General features: G+C 38.8%; 3 protein-coding genes across 4 annotated transcripts in view; 1 reads left to right on the top strand and 2 right to left on the bottom strand.

Moving 5' to 3' along the window:
• The window catches only part of chd3 (chromodomain helicase DNA binding protein 3), a 41,810-nt gene extending 39,394 nt beyond the window's left edge, over window positions 1-2,416 (top strand). For both annotated transcript variants that reach the window (XM_043245232.1, XM_043245231.1), the window contains exon 40: window positions 18-2,416. In XM_043245232.1, the coding sequence (XP_043101167.1) occupies window positions 18-121 (104 nt within the window). In that variant the 3' untranslated portion in view covers window positions 122-2,416. The remainder of the gene's footprint in view (window positions 1-17) is intronic.
• Window positions 2,417-3,749: 1,333 nt separating this feature from the next.
• tnfsf12 (TNF superfamily member 12) lies at window positions 3,750-11,280 on the bottom strand. The gene is made up of 6 exons (XM_043245233.1): window positions 10,492-11,280; window positions 7,450-7,531; window positions 5,847-5,894; window positions 5,717-5,740; window positions 5,498-5,625; window positions 3,750-5,094 (listed from the first exon to the last, which is right to left on the bottom strand). Exons 1-6 carry the CDS (start codon window positions 10,663-10,665, stop codon window positions 4,840-4,842), a joined length of 711 nt encoding a protein of 236 aa, XP_043101168.1. The 5' UTR covers window positions 10,666-11,280; the 3' UTR covers window positions 3,750-4,839.
• An 894-nt stretch (window positions 11,281-12,174) lies between these two features.
• LOC122349256 (thialysine N-epsilon-acetyltransferase-like) lies at window positions 12,175-16,132 on the bottom strand. Its single transcript, XM_043245234.1, has 6 exons — window positions 15,937-16,132; window positions 14,964-15,015; window positions 14,765-14,848; window positions 13,819-13,920; window positions 13,683-13,723; window positions 12,175-13,533 (listed from the first exon to the last, which is right to left on the bottom strand). Exons 1-6 carry the CDS (start codon window positions 15,997-15,999, stop codon window positions 13,360-13,362), a joined length of 516 nt encoding a protein of 171 aa, XP_043101169.1. The 5' UTR covers window positions 16,000-16,132; the 3' UTR covers window positions 12,175-13,359.
• Window positions 16,133-22,618: the final 6,486 nt, after the last annotated feature.

The raw sequence follows: 22,618 nt of genomic DNA, 5'->3' as shown, positions 1-22,618 counted from the left end.
TTTGTGTTTCCCTACAGTGTTGAACGGACCCCCCATGTCAGTAAAGAAAGAGAGGGAGGCAGAGCTTCTTATGGCAAGGAGGGAACAGCGCAGCGGGGAGGTGATCTGCATCGACGACTGAATTCAGCTCCTCCTGACTCCCCCACACACACACACACACACACACACACACACACTGACTCAGCCGAAGGACATCTGCATGCAAACGTAAACACAACTATTACTCACACACACACACACACGCACCTGCAGTTGACGAATGAACAGACTACCCTCAGTATCACGGCAGCACTTTCACGACACCTCGAGTTACAGCTACTCAGAATTCAGCAGAGCTTTGGCTCGCCTTTGGTTATTTCCTCCCTTACACATAACGTATGTGCGCATATACACACACACACAAATATTTTATTTCCTTTCCTCTCATAACTATCTGTCCCGAATCAGCCTCGCATTTCAAACCAGTCCACACGCTCACGTTCATCCTCTCTCGCTATCGCCTCTCGACACAGACATCGAAGCTGCATGTATGTGGAATAGCTTCACATCACCCGCAGTGATTTGTTTTTTCGACAGCATGCACCTGACAGTCCACGGTTTAGTTAAGACAAACCTCCGTGCATTTAGCTGTGCTGACAAAACCTCATCGTAATCTTTGCGTGACTGTTTTGGAGCTGCCATGTACCGTCAACAAGCTTCAATCTTAAAGCAATCTTTAATCTTAATGCATTAAAGGGATTGGAAGTCATCATTTACGTTCCAAACCTGCTTGACTTTCTTTCTTCTGTGAAACACAAGGTATTTCAAAGAACTGTTTTTTTTATTTTTTTGGTCTGTACAATGATACTCAATGGGGTCCAAAGCAACACCTGACCCCCTTTGAGTTTCATTGCATGGTCACTTTTTTCAGAATATGTTCTGTTCCATAGAATGAAAGTCAAACCGGTTCGGAAGAGTAAATGGTAGATATTTCATTTTGGAGTGAGCTATCCCTTTAAGATGATTTGGTTTGTTTGGGAGCATATACACATATTTTTACGTTTAAAAATAAGAGGGGAAAAGATTAACAGTGTCCTAGTCTATTTTCTTCATTTTTCAGAAAAAAAAAAAACACGAGGTAAAGTTTATATCCTACCACGACAGTTAGGAAGTAATGTATTATGTTTGATTAAAACAGTATTGGCTGCAGTATTGTCTTGGAATAAAAAGACAAGTTTGTTATGAAGTTTATTTAGCCTTATATTGGGACATCGAGCATTGATATGTAGAGTTCCCTGCCTTTTTAAGTATTGACCCTTAATCTTGTATTACGGTGAGGTGAAGAGGGTTCAAAAGCATCTTCAAACCTCCTTAATAGTGTTCAAGATGGTGACTGAAGCACGTTTGGCAGTCCTACACTTTTCCAAACTCCTTCTTTCTCTCTTGCTCTGTCATCCCTCCCCATCACTTCACCCTCACCTCTCGCATCTCAGTCCTATGCTTTCTTCACATTTCTACTTGTTTTTACGAGCTCTTTGATATCGTTTGCATATTTAAACTCGGTTTCATTGTGTTCTCCTGTTTTTAATCCTTGTTATTACAACTAAGATTATTGTTGTTGCTCTTGATGTTGTCCTTGATGTTACGATTGCGAAGCTTCTACCAAATGAAAATAATAATAATAATAATAAAAATAAAAAAAAACTGTCAAAACATTGACGCATTGTATGTTTGGTCCATGACATTTCTCTATACCGGACCTCTTGTAATATTCCACAAAGAGGTCAAAAGGACTTCGGGAATGATTGATATCATTGCTATCTAACAGGCATCGCTTATATCTAGATTTGGGCCTTGCAAACGAATAACTTGTATGCAGTGGATCATGTGTAACCATGAAATTGAAAACATATGAATGCATATATTCAAATCAGCAAATGAAATTCCTTCCTCTGTGTTTCTTTATGATCTTTGGCTCCTACAAATACAAGCCTTGTAATGTAATTGCCTTAAATGGTAATACAGCTGTAAAGGGTTAATCAGCAGATGTGAACTCTTGTATATGGCTGCAGTTGTACTATTCCTAGCTAGGCCTCGACTCAGACAGATCAGAGTTGAAATGTTAATTTATTTGCCCTGGTCCCCAGTATAGATCCTTTGTTGAAACTGAAATATCGTTAGTTTCAGTGCTTGCTATTATTTGGGAGAGTTGTGTCAAATCAAGCACTTTCTGTCCATTTTTCATTCTGTCTTTTAATATTTTTTTTTGTTGTCGTTTTCTTTGTTTCCTGCTAAGCGTCACTGTGTACGTTGTGATTCCAGACAGTCAGTGACATTGTTGTGATCGACATTCGGCTCACCGAAAGGAACATGTTAATAATGCATCTTTCAAACTTTTGTTTTGTTTTGTTTGTAATAAAATAAAAATTCAAATGAAGAATTATTGTTTTGCTGTTCTTGATACGTTAAAAATTGTTGGGATAATTAATCGATTTATTGTAATCCATATCGCAGGGCTCGGACTGTTACTAAACAAATAAATAAAAAATGTGCAACAGTCATTTAAAATCTACTCAATATGGAAAGTTTTTTGAGCGTCCATTTTGCTTTGAAGTGTCTTCCACCAAAGACTATAGAACTGTCTCATAGATGTTCTTTCTTATGCTGAAATAGCGTTACGATCACTAGATCAGTGGTTCCAATTGTTTTTTATTATTATTTTTATCTCAGGCTAGTCTTAATACAACCAAAACTTCTAGCAGCAGCTGCAGTGACGATTTTACCAATATTGGCGATGGGCTCTGGACTATTCCGCCATATTGCTCTTTCCATTTTCTCCCATTTACAAGGAGTGCAACGTCTTTGCTCAAACTCGCTAGATGTTTGAATAATTTTAGACACAACTGTTTCCCTCAGATCCACGAGGAACCGTTATTGTGATTCTTTCTTGAGGTTCGTGTTTTTGTCTGGAGCCTTGTACGGTCTAAACTACAGACAAAAAAGAGCATTACCGAACGCAACGTGTTAATAATCTAATTGATTTGGTACATTCAGACCTGAGTGTTTAAATAAAGCATGCCAAGCAAATGTTCAAATATCTTTATAGTCTTAATAGTTTGTCTTATTTGACTATGGTTATTTAGCATTACAACATAATTTATGGCAGGTGAATTGCATTTTGCAGGCTTGTAATATATCTTCTTTATCAGTTTTACAGGTCTTTTGGCTTTGAAAACAGAGATTGCATTTCTTAATAACTTCTCAATACCCATAAATGCAGGAACTTCCTATCTTCAACCCAACTAACAGGTAAAATACATTTTTCAGATGATCTAAAAATGCCCATGAAAACAAACAAACACCTGTGCGTATTTTCAAACCGAATCTGATTCCATCACCTTAAATTCACACATTTGCTATTACAGAATCTGACAGTACTTCATCGCGACCCAGTCAGGTTTATCTTGGATGTTTTAAAAGCAGAAACGGTACTGTTAGCCAAATGTGGATTTTAAGCAAGGAGTGAACCCAAACACACGAAAAAAAAAAATACTGTGTAGACAAGGGGGAAGGAATGGGGCTAGAGATCAGGGGGGAATAAGCACATGTTTTTCCTCAAAGGTTTTCAGCTATTTGCTGCAGATTGAGATACAGGAAGTGAGAGTCCAGAAGCAAGTGGAAATGAGAAGGTTTGCAGGGGTCCACATGAGGGTACGGGAAATACAAAGAGGAAGCCAGCTGCATTATTAGGAAACCCATTTGGGGCAAAGTGCATGTAATTTCCATTTCAGATTTAATTGACAGTATTGACAAGATTTACGAAAGGCTTCAGGAGCGGTAGGTCAGGTAGACATTGACAGATTCAAGTCACCAGTGGTTTCATACATTTCTAATTAGTGAGATTAAATGAAATTACGATGGTGTAAAAATCTAACTTTACCTTTTAAAAAAATATAACATGAAATTGCACATTATATAAAAACTAAAGTCATACTGTGACTTTTTTTAAAGGTCTGTCCCGTCCATGCCATCAACCTTCATGCCATATGTACACGTAGTCTACGTTCAGTGACACAGTACAGTACACAAGATACATCATCTGCTTTGAAGTCACGGCCTTTTCATCGATAAATATTAATATATGTTTCATATGTCACAGTGACAGTGTATTTAGAAAAAAAAATGTGACTTCTTGTTTCAAATCGATGCAACAACAAAAGTAACGTTTCTTGAATTATCTGATGCATATTTGGTCACTCTGAGTTTTCTTAATGACCAACCAAAACCTTCATTTTTCTGCGCTGAACCCATCCAGTGGTAAGGCAGTTCAGGAACTAGGGCAACTCTGTTTTGGTCCAGCCAAGTAACCAGTGGTGAAACCTCTCATGCTTGTAGTGGCCTGCAACGCTGCTGAAAATTCATCGTCCTTCTGGTCAAACTGGTTATGCCAGTATATAAGCCAACCACGCTGCTGGAGCAATGTCTCTGGTATGCTGTAATTAAATGCTATATTTATATAGTAGAAATTGTGCTGGTTTGCGTTTAATAAGGCATTTGCAGCCAAACCGACAGAGTACCAAATGATTCTCCATAAATTGGTCCAGCAAGGCAAGATGTGCAGTCATTAACATCCCGATGACATCTCCATGGAAGTGCACTTGTGTCCATAAAGGGGTCATCCGTGACCACAGTCAGCTGGTTATAGAAACGTTCCTCGCAGAGTCAAAATTTCCTCTTTTAAGGCAACACCAGGTTCAAATAGACAGGTTTAGGGTAGGTACTTTTGGGCCAGTGATCTGTGGAAAACTATAAAACCATTTTGTCCATACAGCTGAGGTGTCTGGAAAACCGTCTGTGCCTCTAGTTGACTTTGAAGAGGCCGAAGTAGTGTTTGCCCGACATCTGCAGACTGAAGGAACCTCCGGTGACGGCCTTCAGCTCGGCGCCCTTGTTAAGACGTAGGAGGCCGGAGACCTGGCAAGGCTTTAGGAAGTGAAACCTGTGGGAGCCAGACGCTGGTGTGGTTCCATACCCCTCGATGCACTGAAGCAAAGGGCCCTTAGGAACGGACACCTCCAGCTTCACGTACTGACTCTGGTTCTCGTTGAAGTGTACCTGGGGGGTGGAAATGCAAATGTGCCAAATGGCATTAGAAAGAGAACAAGTGAATCAGGAATGTTATGAGGGACCAATTCAGAGCAGAGGACGTAACAAAAGGCTTTCAGCAGGGAACAAAAAAATATGTTATGACTAAACCAGAAGCCTTTTGATTACATTTAACAGTAACCACAGAAAGCTGAATTTGATCTATCTATCTTCAAACATAAAGGCTTTTGAAATATATATCTGTATGTATATATTTATATTCAAATTCAAATTACAGTTCTGCTTCCAGTTTGCTACCTCAGTAAGAATTCAGTTTAAATACATTAAATTTAGATTAATATACACACACACACACACATTCACACTGCTGGCGATGTGCCTGGAAAGTTTGCAGAAAACTGGTTTAACTCACTTGACAGTACAGGAAGTAGACGCCGCTGCGCTCCACTTTGAAGGTGCCAGTCTCTGCATTATAATGCACTGCCCTGCTCATATTCAGCTGCTCCTCAGTCCATCCTTTAATGACTCCCTCATTCCCCACTAGGACGCATACATTTTTAGAGAATATTCCATAAGGCACATACAGTTAGAGAATATTCCACATACATATATATACTACCAAATAACTCACCTTTTTGGAAGGAATCGTTGGTTACTGTTAAAAATGATATATGTATATATATTAGTCTGGGGGGGAAAACAGCAATTGGATTTTTCATTTAAAAAAAAAAAAAAAAAGATTTGCAATACTGTCCACTTACTCTCAAAATGAGAGGCCACTTTTCGTCCATTTCCTTTCCTCCCTCCCGCTTGCAAGATAAAGACAAAAGAAAGGCATGTTTTGGAAAAAGACAAAACTCTCTGGGATGCAGATAAGAGTCATCCATGAGGAGCTCCTGCAACTTCCAGCATTAAACAGCTGTGCAGATGCAAACATCATGGATTAATCTAGAATAATTTATACACCAGCTGAAGTCCTGATTGTCAAAGCAGATGGTGAAATATTTCCTTTCAGCACTGTTCTACACTTCTCCTAGCCTTTGTTTTCAGTAACAGGCACCATGCACAGTATTTTCTACTTTCACCCCACCAGCTGGTTCCAGTCAACAAAGAGGCAAAACTTGGGAGAAAAAATTAGACACAGCAAGAAAAATGAATTTTTGGCTCTTTCTTAACCTTTCTCATGCAGAAAATAATCTTCCTATGAAATTAGATTAGATTAACAGCTATGGCTACCGTTCAACTTAATGCAATAATTCAAACAAACCACCTTAAAAAATGTGTTTTTTTTTTCTTTGCCCCTCTCTAGAGGCTCTCGAATCTCGCCTCAAGGGAGCTGCCTGAACTCCCGCTAGTCCGTCAAAATGTGCACTGACTGATCACCTAAGTCTCAGACTTCAAAAGGAGCTTCATAGAAATGGTTAAAACGACTGTTATTCCTGGCTGACCGTTTCAACTTGAAGCCGTGACTGTCCCTAAGGGGCACTATTCTGGGCTAGGAAAACAATATATTTTGAGGAATGATTGTGGATAAGCATTTTGGCTCTGAAATCAGACAGCCGTCAGGTGTCAGCTGAAGACTTGCGGCTGCTCATTAGACTTCTGAAGGTCCATCTGTTTCTACACTAATGTTTATTTTGTTGATCTTTTTGGACGTAGTTCCTTACCTCTTGTTGTTTTTACCCTGTTGGCACTGCTTTTTCCACCGTGTACTCAGGAGACCAACCAACCTCAAGATGCCTTATCGCGTAATTGCAAGAGAATTCAAGGCAGAACTAAAGTAAAGTCTATTGCTAATTAAAGCTATTTCAGGCTTCAGTGCAAGGGGTCACTTGTTTTAGAAGGTTGCTAAAACCACTATGCCCTTGTGGTCCTTATGCCAGTTGGTTTTTGCCGGGTGCGTGTCCATCCAGCTCAAACCTGTAATTTCTGCTGTCATTCAGCCTGCTGCCTACTGTTTCCTGTTGCAGCTTTTGGAAACATATGCCCAATGGTTTACCCAAGGTGCCGTGGTGTCCAAAACGGTTTGGTCTCTGTAAATATTGCGTGCGACGACCAAAAATCATCCCTCTGCAGCTGCAAAGACTGCAGGTGATCCAAGGCTTTCTGACAACAGCTGTCTTGTGTCAGTTTTACAGCTACGTGTTTAATAGTGTTTTTATAGATCCCCTGCATTTTTGTAATCTCTATGGTTTTATTCAATTTCCTTGAAAGAGTAACGTGTGGTTGCTATAATGGATAGTCTGCATTTGAAGCTGTCACTATCGCAAATCATTTGTTCAGTGTTTACTAGTCGAGTGCTTTGAATGGATTTCAATTACTGGCTTAATGCCTGACATTATGACATATGAAGTCCTTCAGTACCATCTCTGCGGAACCTCTGACTCTCCAGCAGTTCGCGTTTTTCCAGGATGAGCTGGAAGATGGCCTTGCGCTGCATATTCACCTGCAAGAGAGCGAGAGAAGAAAAGAGAATAGCATTTTTCATTGCGCTCAACAGCTTTTGCAGACAGATATGGGAGACAGACTCGCGTCAGTGTGACTGGGCCAGGAATGGAACCTAAATATGTGTGTCAAGTACGAGCAGACCACTGGGGGAGAAACACTGCTGGCTTCTATTAACTGGCGTTTTGCGGGTAACCCATGCAGTAGTCATAGCTTTTGAAATAATCAAACCCAAGCTGGAGGCGTTCCTGAGCGAGACACAAACAAACAGTCACCAGAAGACTGGCAAACACTGACACTCAAGATTTTAATAGGTCAACCACTTCCTCTAAATGAAAATCGGTAACAACACCTTGTATGTTTGTTTTTTCCCCCTTAATGCAATACATTCCGGGAATGCTTCTCTGTTAAAAGGAAACTTTAAGTGGAAAAGAAAAAGCTGACAAACAATGTGACAAGCATGTGAACGCTTTGTCAGCAGTTTAACATATGTCTGGCAACAGAAACCGTGGTTGTGCCTATAAGTGAAGTGAGTACCTGTCCATCTGGACTTTCCATCTACTCCATGCAAAGTGCATTTGGATCTACACTTACAATATACAGTTATGGAGTGTGCAAAAACTGTACTTTGCTGCAAGTTATAGTCATATGCAGAGTTGTAACCACTTTTTTTGTGCCTTTTAAGGGTGAAATATTGCCAGATGGGTGAACTCCTGCCAGATATTGACTGCAGAATATCACATAATGCAGCTGCTGCCAAACCATAGCTGCATAGCTGTTATTTTCTCAAACAAAATAGTTTCTGAAAATCCATGGAAAACATTCCCTACATTATTAACATACCTAACCATATCGTAGCTATTATTTGGCAAAAAAGATGCTAGCAGTCTACCTAAAGTTAGTTACATGTCGCTGGTTACGCTATTCACAAAGAAGCATCGGAGAATAATAAGGTGGAAAATTAGCATTCTTTTAAATCTACATGTGCCAGTGTTTTTGTTTTATTTTTTCCAATTTCGGCATCTGCGTTTAAACCTGTCCTCCTACTAGTTATATAATGTTTTATAATCTTTTAAATGAGTCTCTTTCGGGTTGGGAAAAAAGAACACGTGTGTATATGAGCCTACATTAAAACACTAAAACGAGGATGTGTTAGCATCTTTCATGTCGTCACGTGAACAAGCTGTTATTACGCTTTTTAAGTGTCTGCAGATACAAGTATTTTAATTTATTAGCCACAAGTTCAGCAAGTAGTGAGACTGATTCATAACTGTTTTAAAATCACTACCCAGCAGGCACTCTGATGTCATTTTGATGTCAAATATTAGTCAAGGTTTGATAAAGATGTTGTATAGCATCATTTTAAATGAACTTAGACACCAATTTCTAATGGGGTTAATTGGGTAAAAATAGAAAAGTTTATATATATATATATATATATATATATATATATATATATATATATATATATATATATATATATATATATATATATATATATATATATGTGTGTGTGTGTGTGTGTGTGTGTGTGTTTGTGTGTGTGTGTGTGTGTGTGTTTGATGTTTGTTGTTCAGTTTACGTTAAATCAACATTACATTTTAAACAATTAAATGATTGGTATGCTTAATTAGATTTGCTTGATTAAGTTTAAATAGAATTATTTTATGAACTGAAAGCTTGAAACACATTTGGCACATCTTTTGAACTGTGATGTGCAGCCATTTAATTTGTGCATGGAGCTACTTTAACTTTTTTTTTTTTACTTTCTGTACATTGCTCGTGCAGAAACTGAAGGCAAACGGTGGAGCGATTATTACATTTATTAAATCTACCCAAAATACTGATTTTCTGCTAATACATTCACTGTAAAAAGAACTTCTTTAGATAAAAAATATTTTTAAAAGTAATTCAAATGCATCAAAACTTAAAAAAAAATGCATTTGTATTGAATGTGAGGCCTTTTGTAATCTTTTTATAATTTTTAAATGGTCTTTTTACACGACCATCAGTGCAGTGCAACTACCTAGAGTCACGCTGTATAATGTGATTCCATAAAAAGAACCGGATCTTACGAGTCATTCGCTCGGGAACTGCTCTACACCGGTCAAGCTAAAAAGTTTGATTCCCTAACAAGAACCGGATCATAAGAGTCATTCGTTCTGCGTGCGCAGACGGGTCGCTGTGTGTTTGGTGCTGTGCTCAGTAGCGGTGCAAGGCGCTTGGAGAGCTGTGCAGGAACCCTCTCAGAGCACTTTAATACGACGTTTGTGCCGTCCACATTATCGGAAGAACTGACGTTCGAGCGCAGTCAACAGAACCGAACTTTAAGAAACAATACTAATCCTGTTGCAGTAGGTCAAGCTCGTAATGACAACAACACACTCATGACAAAGTTACCCATCTGCATCTGAGGGCAAGCCGAGACTCTAAATGGCAGCTTACGAGTTGCAAATCATTTAACCATAATTATACAAACGCTTTTACGAGACGTGATGCTTAAAAGGCAATGCCAATTGGCTTCGAAACGCCCTCGTGCCAAGTTGTCTAAGATTTCCAGTAAATTGCCCTAAACATGGAGCAAAATTGGCAACAGAAACATCACACTTGGCAGCGACTTTAGAAACTAAATAGGCCATAACTCACAGCACCCCGCGCGCAAAGTCTGGAAGGATCATAAAAACGCGTCCCGCAGACCCCCAGCGGTGCAGCCGCTGTATGTTTGTATAATCAAGTGCCTCGAAATTACACGATTACATTCTTCGCGATAGCCTATACCTCCCCAAAAAGGACTCGCAAATGGTTTTCAAGCTCAGGACCACAATAACCCACCTCGCGATTAGAAGAAAGAAAAGGCATAATTGCAAAATCACTGCGTGATTAGTGAGAGAACTGCTTTGACGAACGTGCTTGGGAATGCATGCGTGCATCTGGCGTGCGCTTAAAAGACATCGCGTTTACCTGCTCCAAGCGCTCCTGCAGAGTTTGGAAAGACCTCGACAGGTCCCGCGTTTGTCGCATTGTCCACACTGTAAATATGGCACTGCACACAGCCAGGGACAGCGCGAGCACGGCCATGAGCGCCCAAACCAAGCGCAGCGTGCGGATCCGTCTCCTCTGAAGAATTCGCTGCATTGTTGCACACACACGCGGGTCGTTTACCGTTCTGGAGCTTCCACGTCAATCATTCTGTCCGTATTCCGCGAGAACATCTCCGAGCCTCTCTGGCAGGTCCCACGCGCGAGAGCTTCTCCAACTCAGAGAGCGCAAATGCAGCTGTTGCAGCGCGGTCAACGCAAAACCTGCTTGCAAATCGGTCGCCGCTGGCAATGCTTTGGTATATGGAGAACCGTCTGCGTTTATTGCATCAACTGGCACGAACGGAATAGCAATATTCCTCTCGTTCCAGTGCAGAGAGTTGTCAGTAGCGCAGCAGCACTGTGGGGCTTGGGTTTTACTCGCATCTTACGGAGACCTGATTCTTTGGCGTGACTTCCTCGTGTTCTCTTAGACAAATAGATCACGGTCTAGTCCGTAAGAGGTGTCATTTCAAAGCGCTTCTGCGTCCATGTGCTCAAGTATGCGCTGCAGGGAAGTGAGTCCTGCACAGCAGTGGAAAACAGATTTCCTTCCCCCTCGTGCGGTGCCAAGTATTCTTATTCTGTAGCGAAATACTATTTAGCTCTGTCCTGCCTCAAATCAACAAGTGCGCTTGTCGGCGTGTCTTTTTCTAGAAGGCTGGTCGAACTTGTTGTTCTTTAAGGTTTAACAAAGTTTGACCGTGGATTAATATATTAAAGATCCACATGCACAAGGCTATTTCATAAGAAAAAACTCCAGCAATGCACATTTTTGTAACGTGAATAAAACCATGCGCTTATTTTATATAGTAGGTCTATAAATAGACTTCATGCGCGTACTATTATTCAAATATTAACCTACACTACCTTCAAATTACACGTAGATTGATCTTTGAATCATATTGTAATATTTTGTATAGGCTTTTTTTAATGTCCTCCTTGTTTTCTAAAATGACAAATAGCGCAGTCTAATCGTGGCTTAATCATTTCCTAACATAAATGTCAATATTGTGAAGATGTGTCTCATTTTGCTCCCCCTTCTCCCTTCCAAAAATCCCAAACAACTGGATGGTTTCCTGGCAGTGAGTTTGATTATTATGAGTCAGAAAACGAGCCTGGGTCTGATTCAGAGTTTGGGCTTATTTAATTGGCTACGAAACGTCGGCCTGTCAATCGTGTATGCATTTAAAAGATTAAATGAAACAACATATGCACCTCACAACTGTTGACTCGGTCGTTTTAAAGGCTGAAATACCACTCGAAGTGCACTGGAAGAGGTCCTAAACGTGGTATATGGTTAAGCGCTTCTTCGGGTGACCGCTTGATGTCGCTGTTGCCTAAGGTGTGTTAAGCGTACCAGCTTTTTGGAAACGTGCTGATCTGCTGGCCAAATGTGAATCCTGCTTCCAGTTACGATTAATCTTACGGTCACTGATTCAGAAGTTAGCTTTGATGGCATTTACTGTGTTTATTTTATGAGTACATGTGCATAGTTTTGTTAAACACTAATCTAGATCACAATGTTTAAAAAGCTTTCAGTCAAGTAAAAACACATGTAGCAAACCATGGACAAATGTACTTTTATCAACGGCGGATAGAACAACAGATTCCACAGTACATTGGATACAGCAGCTCCTAACAATGTAACTTTTTTTTTTTTTGCCATCATCTTTACCACGAGGCCACACACGTCTTCTCTAAAGTGCTACAAAATAACAGTTCCATCCTAGCAGGTCATAAAAACGCTAACTGAATTTAAAGACTGAGGTACTTAGGAGTTGTATGTTGTTCACGTTTATAATGTATTCAGTAACAGCGCGAGATATTCTTGCTAAAGATCTTTTGCCAATACAATGTCCGGTTACTAAAAACTGCACACAAATAACGTACCAGGCAAAGTAAAACAAAAATCATGTACAATGCAAAGTAAACAATTCAGAAAAGCTAAATCCAATCATAGATTAACTAACCAATAACACATGGAATTTAGCTAATTTACAACTGTAGTGCATTTTTTTTACTTTGAGCGAGATTATTCTCTGTTATGGTGAAAATTACCTAAAGTAATTTAGTTAGTAAAAGTATGTGCTTATCTCTGTGCATGTACATCTTCTAGGCGGCTGTGACTCTTATGTACCAATCAGGTATTAATATATTTCATCACTACTTGTGTGTAAGTTTAGATCAAGTGCTTTTGTGAGCCAAACCGACTGGACGATCAAACGTTATTATTATAATATTTAAATGTACTAATAAAATGACATGTAATGTATAGTTAAATACTAAAATGACTATCTAAATAGAACATCTAAGAAGAGCAGTTCTAAATTCTATAGGCAAACATTGTAACAGCACCGACTGTAACAATTTCACTTCCACTCTTTCCACTGGTAGAAAAATGTCATAATGTGCCCAATATAGATGTGATTCCTAATAATAACACAACAGTGCACTTCTGAATCTTTGGTTAGGCCAGACTTCACAATTTAAATGTGCAGAATGAATCAATATGCACTTTTTGAAGCGACATAAATAAGCAGCACCTTCTGTCTGTTGTTCTCTGTAATAATGCTTGTTTATATTGCCTCATAAAGTTGCAGAGCATGTATGGGTATGAGCATGGAACTTATTCAATTTTTTTTTTTTTATTTTAACTGTCAGTTTACTGTCTTCCTGCACTTAACAAACGACTTGTTACTTGTGGTTCTGTTCAGGAGGCGACAAGGGAATAATATATGTGCTTCGAAATTTAAAGGTCCCCCTGGGCCAAGTGTTCGAGGGCATCGCCCTCGCAGCGCATGCAGTGATAGCCGAGGTCAGAGGTCACGTCCCAGCAGCCCTGCTTTAGGTAGAAGTCAAGAGATGATTTGTTCCAGTCCAGCACAGTGAAATTCAGCTGGGTGCAACCAGCAGCCAGACCAAGCTGAGGGTGACCATAATCAAAAAACATGTCAAATCGTACACAATCAGCAATAATCGAATTCTCAATTTGTTAACAACGGATTCCTTGCTAATGTATTATGATTGCGTGCCGTACGCTGCTATTATCGAGTATAAATAAACACCCCTCACCTGGGAAACTTTGGACATCAGAGCCTTGCCAATGCCTTTCCCTGGAAATACTCAAAGAAAATCATTAATCAGTCAAAAAGGCTTACAATTTATTTTCAATTCAAATAAACAAAAGCACACAGTGCGGTTCCCTTACCTCTGAACTCTGGCATCACATACAGATCCTCCATGTACACCGCCCGACCTTTCCATGAAGTGTATGTGTAGAAGTACAGAGAGTAACCAACCTTGGTATGACCTGTAAAGAGATATACATACATGAATCGTCTCTGTCAGCTTGATGGCTGAAAGGAAAAAAATAACGCTAATGTTAACACCAAGGTAAACACAAAACTCAAACATACTCCGGACTAACAGTATCAAGTTGTAAAACATCCAGTTTCCACAATTAGCACATTTGGCAAGGCACAAAACAATAGTTCGCTAAAATGTTTGCAGGACATCCAAGATTGAGACAGATTTAGAGAAATTTAGCATTGCAACACTTGCTCAACGGATCCTCTGGGTGCCATAGTAAATCCACACGACGTCTATCTATATTTTTGCTTTCTTCTGTGAAACAAAATCATCTTATCTGAATCAGGAGAGAAATATGCACAGACAAAACCAGCTCTAAACAGTTTACTGTGAGAGGACAGGGGATGGACTCTTCACTAGAGGAATCATTATGGATTAGGCCGCAAGCAACACTTTTAAGTTAAAACTGGGGGCTGATTGGAGTCTCATTCTGATGGCACCCATTTATTCACAGGATCTATTGGTGAGCAAGTAATGTAACGCTAAATTTCTCCTAATCTGTTCTGATGAAGAAGTAAACTTAAACGTAAACTCTATGTTTTGCTTGTATGGGGAAGAAAATGTATATGTGTAACTATGAGGAGGTCAAAGAGAAAAAAAAAAAAAAAGGCAAACAAGCTTATGTAACAACTATGCACTCAGGCTAGACATGACACATAGGCCCAGATTAGATAACAAATTTGTTTCCTACTGCAGGGCAATGTAGAAGGACGGCAGTTTTTTATATGATGTTTTTAGAGGATTTTGGATTCAAAGTAAATACTTAATCAAGGTTTTTTTCTCACCCTCTCTAGACTTATGGTGCTCTGGCACTTCAGCAATAATTCCATGGAAAAAAGGGTTTTTGGAGAATCCATCCTGCTCCAGATCTACAGTAGAGAAAGAAGCATGATTGGTTAACGTCTTACTAAAGCGATCCACAGAATTAATTCTTAAAAACAAATCATTGTACTTTTATGGGAGAGGTGTGACAATCAGGCCTACCTCTTTGTGTAATCTTGACCTGGTCTGACACTTTCTCATACTCTGCCAGTTCCTAGTATGAATGATTTGACAATATAAACAGTGACAAGCCGATGTTCTTCACTTTGCAAGCACACAATGCATACATGATAACATTCTATAATATAGTAAAAAAAAAAAAAAAAAAAGACTAATAAGCTAATAAAAAGTTTCTTATCCAAACCACACCAAGACTACTTCCTTAATCTTGAAATCATATTGCACCATATACGCAAAGCACGTGAGATAACTTTTCTCAGAAAAGCATTTTCCACACACCAAAAATAAAGTCGTATTATATCTACTATTGAAAAGAAATCACCGTTTACTTCATAGAAGAAAGCTTGGTTGCAATTCAAGCAGGCAATATGGCAAGTGCTAGTTTTTATTCAATTGTGATTCGTCACCCATTAAAGTATCTTTTGAATTCTATTAGATCATAGTGATTTGTTTTCACTCTTCTGACATCAGCAACGTGTTGTTGTTGTTTTTTTTTTTCCACTGCCGCCCGCAGCATAACTAACAAGGTTTTAATAATTAGATACATCGAATTAATGACGTGACAATGGCCTGCGTAATTCAGCGGTCACGTTGTGGTTTTCGGGTCCTTTCATCTTTATTATGACGTCATTGCGCATCCACGGGTGAAAGCGCAGTAAAGTCGCGGCTGCTGCACGTTTCCCGGCTTTCCGATCGCCGTCCACTGGGCTCAATGACAGAACGTGTCAGATTACAGCGTGCCAAATGAATATGGCTTACTGTAACTCTGCCGTCAACAAAACCGATGCGCTTACGCACGCCACACGTTTAAACAACAGCCGTGTTCGGGGGGTGATGAAAGATTCCGCGTGCTGTTTTGTGACGCAGCAGATCGGCGTTTCCATTTTTCGCAAGATTCTAAAATCGGCGCAAATGGACGCACGCACGCGACACGCGGGCACGTCCACTCACTCACCAGTATCATCCGCGAGATGTCCTTACAGTCCTCGAGAGTGGCGGCCCGGATCGTGAAATCCATCTTGTGTTCGCCAATAATAACAAGCTGACCAACCAAATCGGAGGGTTTGCCAACGTGGAATAATATTAAATGAAAATACGGAAGGGATGTGTTTGTGTTGCGCTGCACTTAGAAACTGCTAAAACAGCGCCATCTGTAGGCACTGATGGGATAACAGTTCCGTCATTACTACTGGCCATTTATGCAAGTGCACGCTAAAGAAAGCTTTGTAAATTAACCTTTGAGTTTAGAACAAGTAGATTAAAAGGTGTTTAATGTATATATATATATATATATATATATATATATATATATATATATATAAATACGCTTATTAGCCTATACGTATCCATATCCAGGTTTACTCATCGCTTGACGTTTGTAGACATATTCAAAAGTTGACTCATGACAGTTGGTTTTACAGTTACTTTCATTATTACTTGTAACATGACGTTCATTATGGTGTTTAATATTAACTTACTGATGAAGTGTCTAAACTATGTCTTCCTCTTACATTCCGTGGCTACATTCATGAATCATTAAAAATGATGTAGGCCTTTATTCGACTATTATTAATATAAAAGCTGAATAACCTTGAACAAACAACACAGTGTTTGTAGATTTAAAATAAATGCTTTTTACATGTTTACAGTGCCTATCTTAATTCATAATATGATCCTATATAACTTCCCTTGTCAGTATGACATTAGCTCATTAATTTTAGGGTTTATAATAAATACACATTCCACACCACAAAGTCGCTGTTCAACTCGGGGGTGTAAACTGTACTTGTGTCCTGCTAAATATAGTTCGTAGGCTCAGGCACCGCTTAGACAGACTGGGTGGAGATGCTTTCATTGCAACAGTTATATTCAGATTTCGCTCTCAGAAACTGGCCTCATGCCACTCAAAACAGGTCCAGTGTTGAAGTAACCGGTGCTGCTGACTGAACCGTTGTCTGAGGCTGACTAACGTAAGCGATGGGGAAAATGCTGCCGTTTTCCATCAGCTATGATGTTCAGATGACGTGGCCCAGGTCCAGCCGCAAGCAGTAAAACGGTGCCTGCGAGCAAGTGCGTTTATTCTATTCAACATCATGAGCGCGGGTGGGTTTTTCAGACAGAAACGGCTAATTGTTCTATATCCTTGAGTAGGCTGAATATAGACATGAGGCTGAGAAAATCTTAAAAGACTACAACAGAAACTTCAGACTACATCTTCAGACAAAATATCTCAATAAGGTTATTAAACCCTAAAACACATTTTTGACTTGCTAACATATGTACAGGTTGCACAATTTTTCTGAGCCATTTTGTTCTTCCAGTTTCAAAAGCAAAGTTGAACCAATGTCATGAAAGGTGACATATATGCGTTTATTTGAGTGGCAGGAGACTTTTCTCAGTGTTATTCATGAGAATAAAGTCCTATGATCCAATTCCCTGTGCTTTATTACGAATTCAAATCTCATGAAAGCGTCCCTGCGCTCCATTCAGAAGGGTTCATCCCTATGCCGTAATCTCTTCAAAGCGTGTAGGGGACTGGAAGTGCCCTTCTGTGTCATCATCCCATGCCCATATGGCGGCGCCGTCATCATAGAAAAATCAGCGTGAAGTATCATGGGAAAGTGTCCATCGGTTGTACAACTTGAAGTGGCCAGTTTGAGCGCTTCGGTTTGCTCAAAACTGTTCGGTGATGTGGTGGCCATGATTGCTTTGACTCCAAAGTGCTCTTCAGAGGGCGATATATCCCATTTATTTCATGCTGTAACTAACTTGTAAAGAGGAATATGTTGTTGGAATTTTAAAGCTTTATACTTGTTTTATACTTGAAAGCACCATGGCTTGTTACACATAGCAACAGTAATGAAAGACCCGCTCGTCTTTGCAAAGGGTCGGTTACTACAATTATTACCATTCCTTTATCAGAGCCATCAATTTGTAGGCCAACCCTATAAGGCTAATTCTTCACCCCTTTATTTCAATTTCTTACATTTTTAGTGCGTTTTGTTTGTTATAATTCAGCTGCTGGCATGGTATTTTTCTTTGGTATTTGCCTTGTAAGGACTACAATTGTTGTCTGATTGGTCAACTCACATTCTTGTGGTACTTGCTGAACTTATTTAGGAACTAGTGCATAAATCCAAAACAGCCATTTTAGACAGTTAGGTTTAGGATCAAACCCATGACTGGAAAACTTAAATTCTCTTCTGGGTTTTAATTCTACAAACTAAACAGCTGTATTTGTGCTTGAAATGTCAAGGGCATCACTGACGCAAAAGAGGACCTGTGAGTGATCAACGGTTTTATGAAAATGTTGAAGGTGTGGCAACATGAAAGGAGAGAATGGAGTTTTTTCTTTACGCTGCATGGTGCCCCGGTATATGCTCATTAGTACCAGAACAGAGCCAAGAACCATTATATAACTGACATTAACACTTCTAACTACAGCGCTTAGAAAACTCATGCATTCATGGAAAAACAGCAGCCATAACGTCACAACCAGTAGCCTAAGAGCCTTTTATACACGCCTCATAAAGAACAGAGGCACAGTCACTCATGCAACCTTTATACAGAGTTGAATTTATCCAAATATTTTTTTTTATAAAAATAGGCATCTTAGCATGTATTTACCAGTCAACGTTAGACAATGTAAATGTAAGCAAATTGTAAACCGTGCACAAATAACAAGTCTACACCCAAAATAACACCATGAAGGTCGACTTGTAGCCTACATATTACATAATGCATTCCCCTCTTGATCTTGTACAGTGCAGGAAACCGTCTTCCTTTCCTGTTTAGTCTATGATGTGGAGCCATTCTTTTTCTGCTACTATAGTGCCTTTTTTTGAGATGCTTTCATCATTTCAAATTTGACACGAATTAATTTAATGTAGGTATCCCTTAACCAAAAAAAGTAATTAATTAATTAATTAATTATTGGAAAAAATCCTAAAAATGTTGTGAATGTAGTGGAAACTGAAAAACAAAAAAAGTCACATTCTGGATGGTATTACGGTTGAATCAAATTTTCTTTTTCAAATAAGCTCAAATAATTACCTTACCTTACGGCTTGTTGTCTGCTTTACATATATTTATTGTATACATGGATCGGATAAAAAAGGAAGTGAGCTCATAATCTAGCTGATGCAACTGAGCCGCAAGAAATTCAAGAGTGAGGAAAAGGAAAAAAAATGTTATTCAGTACAGGACTAATGTCCCTCTTTTCCATATAAGGAGAAGAATATCTCTTTGTCATCGCCGCCATATCTGAGTAAGGAAATAGACTGAGCAAATGTTGCCCGGCAGCGTCCAGATGCAGTTAGCGTTAGTCATGTGACGTTAACAGTGAGTTGAGCTAGTCAAGCTGTGGCTTTCCAGTATGAGACTTAATATTTTGTTAGACATTAACTGTTTCGGTCAGTGAGTGAGCCATTCAAAAATTCAGTTTTCCTTACTTAAACTAGTATTTAGGTAGTACATATAGGTAAAACCTCATCCTGTCCTGTACAACTCTACTACACTGACCTCCAGAAATGAACTGAAATTGCTGTTCTTCAGGGTGTGTTTGCAGCCAAAACAAACAAGTACATTTCTAGTACATGTGTTATTTACACATCCAGACAAACGTGAGTAGAGGCACTCATGGACATAGTGTGCACACACTTACTTGTGCCAACAAGAAAGAACATTGAGGGATTTATTTTAGATAATGGGAGAGCTGTAGTTTTGTTCAAATTGCTAGCTTAGTAAATTAAAAAAAAAAAAAAACATTATTTGCCTGATTTGAAGTTGACATATGACAAATTTTAAAATAATGATAAAAAATAACCCAGACTGTAATATAAAATGGTGCGGACATAAATATTTGGCTTTTTTTTTATTTTGGTCATTATTACAAACATGTTTTTGAGTAATCTAGTTGTAGGCTACACTTTGTTACATAAACATTTAGCAAAGCATTCATCTTACGGGAAAACATGACACTGTAATCTAAAAATGTATTATGACAGTGTAAAACGCAGTATGTTTGAAACTATAAATAAAGCACATAATGCCATTATCTAAAAAGATAGAAGCTGGTGCCTACAAAAGTATGTTTCTGCATGTTGTTTTGTCAGCTGAAGATAGAATGCTATTTGTCCTGTTTGGTTAAAAATGTATATCTGTGAAATTTATATATGTTTATATCTCTTCTTAAACATTAAACCATTAATACAAGCCCATCTGATTAAGCATTAGGCCTATATTGGTTTAAATTAGATTGATGTTATCCTAATCATAAAACACCATGCCTGCAGGTAACTGTAAGGTTGTGAACTCCAAGAACATTATGTGGGATGTGCCGCATAAATTGTCACAAGTAATCCAATATCGCTGTTTATGGCTCGCTCACCTGTTACTAAATTTAGCAGCAGTGCTTTGTCAGAGGTCACACATAAATATTCCAGCACGCAGCTGTCTCTGAATCTGCTACGGCAGACAAAGTCCAGTACTAATAAATGACTTATTGTTCCAAATGAAAATAGAAATATATTTATATCACAGCATCTATTTCATAATGGCTATGAGACTATTTTGCCCTTTGAAGTTCATTAAACAGACAGTTATTATGTATTATCGCTTTAAAATGATGCAAGTTAACTGTTAGAATTTGGAGCTTCCCCAAATTTAATGTAAAACGTGCAACTTGTGAATGAGATGCTGTATCTCTCAATCTTATATTTGTATCATACAGTGCCCTCCACTAATATTGACACCCTTGGTAAATGCATTCATCCTTTTGATCTTACGTTAAAAAACATCACAAAATAAAAATACATTTTTTCTTCAATACATGTTGGCTACAAGTATTGGCGGTGCTAGAAATGTTACAAATCTTTCTGGAAGATAACGTGTGTCTATTCTGTCCTATTGCACTTTGAGGAGGAGAGTTTGAGTAGCTAAAGAACACAGAGATTAGTTGGGTCTCAGAGAGACAAAAAAATCAAACAGCCTCTACATCACCACATATTGTTCAGGAGGGTTTAAAAAAAAAATGGTCCTTGTTCATCCAAACACAAATTCCAGCATATTTAGTTCTCAGACACGACTAGAACTTCAAATGGGACTGGCTTCTATGGTCAGATAAAAATAAAAAAGAGCTTTTTAGCAGCAAATCCAGATGGGTTTAGTAAAAACAGGGATGAAAAGTACCCCATGCCCACGGTTAAATATACAGCTGGAACTTTAATGTTGAGGTCCTGGACATCTTGTTCAGATGCATAGCATCACGGTTTAAATACCAACAAATACAAATCTAAAGCTGACTGCCTCTGTTAGAAATCTTAGAATGAGCCATGGCTGGATCTTCCATCAGGACAATAATCCAAAACAAACATCAAAATCAATACAAACTGAACACAAAATGAATCTTTTGCCATTGCTGTCCCAGTCCTCTGACCAGAACTCTACAGTAAATGAGTGAGGTGAACTATGGAGAAACATCAACATGGAGCTGGTATTGTGAAGGATCTGGAGAGATTACAGGAGAAAACTCATGGCTGCTATCTGGAGAAAAGGACATTGCAATAATTTAGTGCTAATAATTGTGTATTGGACAAAAACATTATTTCATCACGAGTTTTCTCCCCATTTTCAATTGTTTTACTTCAATGATAGGTTAAAGTTTTGTGATATTTTTGAATGAAGGATCAAAAGGATAAACAATGCAGATTTTTTCCACAGCCACCTTTGTTTATTTTTGCCAAGGATGCCAATATTAGTGGAGGGCACTCTATTTGTTATATGCCTCATTAAGATGCGCATGTTAATGAATATTCACTGTGAAACTCATAGTTTCACACAGACGCTCATGAAAAGCAAGTTAGACCACTTCAACTCAAGCTGAGCAAACTACACCCTTAGGCAATATCAGTCAGGTTGCTCCAAGAGGATCTTCTTTACAATATCTATTTAAACGGCTTCTTGCAGATGAAAATAAATGTCCAATCAGTTATGTCAATCACATTTTGGTCCATTAAAATGTCTCCAATTTAGAGTTGGCACTATCTGCTTTTTTTGAGATTTTCTTGTTTTTCTTGGAAGGTTTTAGTTTAGGCCTGTGAGATAAGATATGAAGGCTTTCAGAGAGAAGTGGGTGGTTACTCTGATTACTAAATGTTGAGTTGAAAAAAGAAAGCAGAAAGCACTTTTCATGCTTTGCTTCCCTCAAGTTCTCAGGCTCCACAAATAGCAACTCCACCCCTAAAAAAAACAACAAATCTTAATGGTCACTAGATTAAGATCAGAGTTATCACCGAAAAGATCACAGATATGACAAAGTTTAATCCAGAAATTGTTGCATTTATTTATATACAGCAGTTGGTGTTAAATGAACAATTGTTGCACATATGACGCTTTACTTGCTCACTGCCATCCTCCTGGCAAAAACATGAAGTGGTTTACGTCAAATGCTTAGCCCGTGACAATTGTTCAGTTATTCCTGCATTGGCACTGTGCAGTGAACCTGGCACACGGTGTGTTTCATGTTGGGTTTATGTGAAAGACAGCGTGTTTGTACTGAATATATTGGACTCATTATGTATATAGAGTGTGTGTGTGTATATGTGTTTTTTGTTGGGGGGTTGGGGTTGGTTGGTGGC

This window comes from Puntigrus tetrazona, chromosome 7 (genome assembly GCF_018831695.1).
Source record: "Puntigrus tetrazona isolate hp1 chromosome 7, ASM1883169v1, whole genome shotgun sequence".
NCBI lineage: Eukaryota > Metazoa > Chordata > Actinopteri > Cypriniformes > Cyprinidae > Puntigrus > Puntigrus tetrazona.
This window is presented reverse-complemented; position numbering and strand designations above follow the sequence as displayed.

Coding starts and splice junctions, on each gene's coding strand:
- tnfsf12 (XM_043245233.1), bottom strand. CDS start 10,665: ATGCAGCGAATTCTTCAGAGGAGACGGATCCGCACGCTGCGCTTGGTT. Junction 5,741..5,846: donor AGTGGCCTCTCATTTTGAGA/GTAAGTGGACAG, acceptor CATTTTTAACAG/TAACCAACGATTCCTTCCAA. Junction 5,095..5,497: donor TCTACTTCCTGTACTGTCAA/GTGAGTTAAACC, acceptor TCCACCCCCCAG/GTACACTTCAACGAGAACCA.
- LOC122349256 (XM_043245234.1), bottom strand. CDS start 15,999: ATGGATTTCACGATCCGGGCCGCCACTCTCGAGGACTGTAAGGACATC. Junction 14,849..14,963: donor GGTCAAGATTACACAAAGAG/GTAGGCCTGATT, acceptor TCTCTACTGTAG/ATCTGGAGCAGGATGGATTC. Junction 13,534..13,682: donor TGATGTCCAAAGTTTCCCAG/GTGAGGGGTGTT, acceptor GGTCACCCTCAG/CTTGGTCTGGCTGCTGGTTG.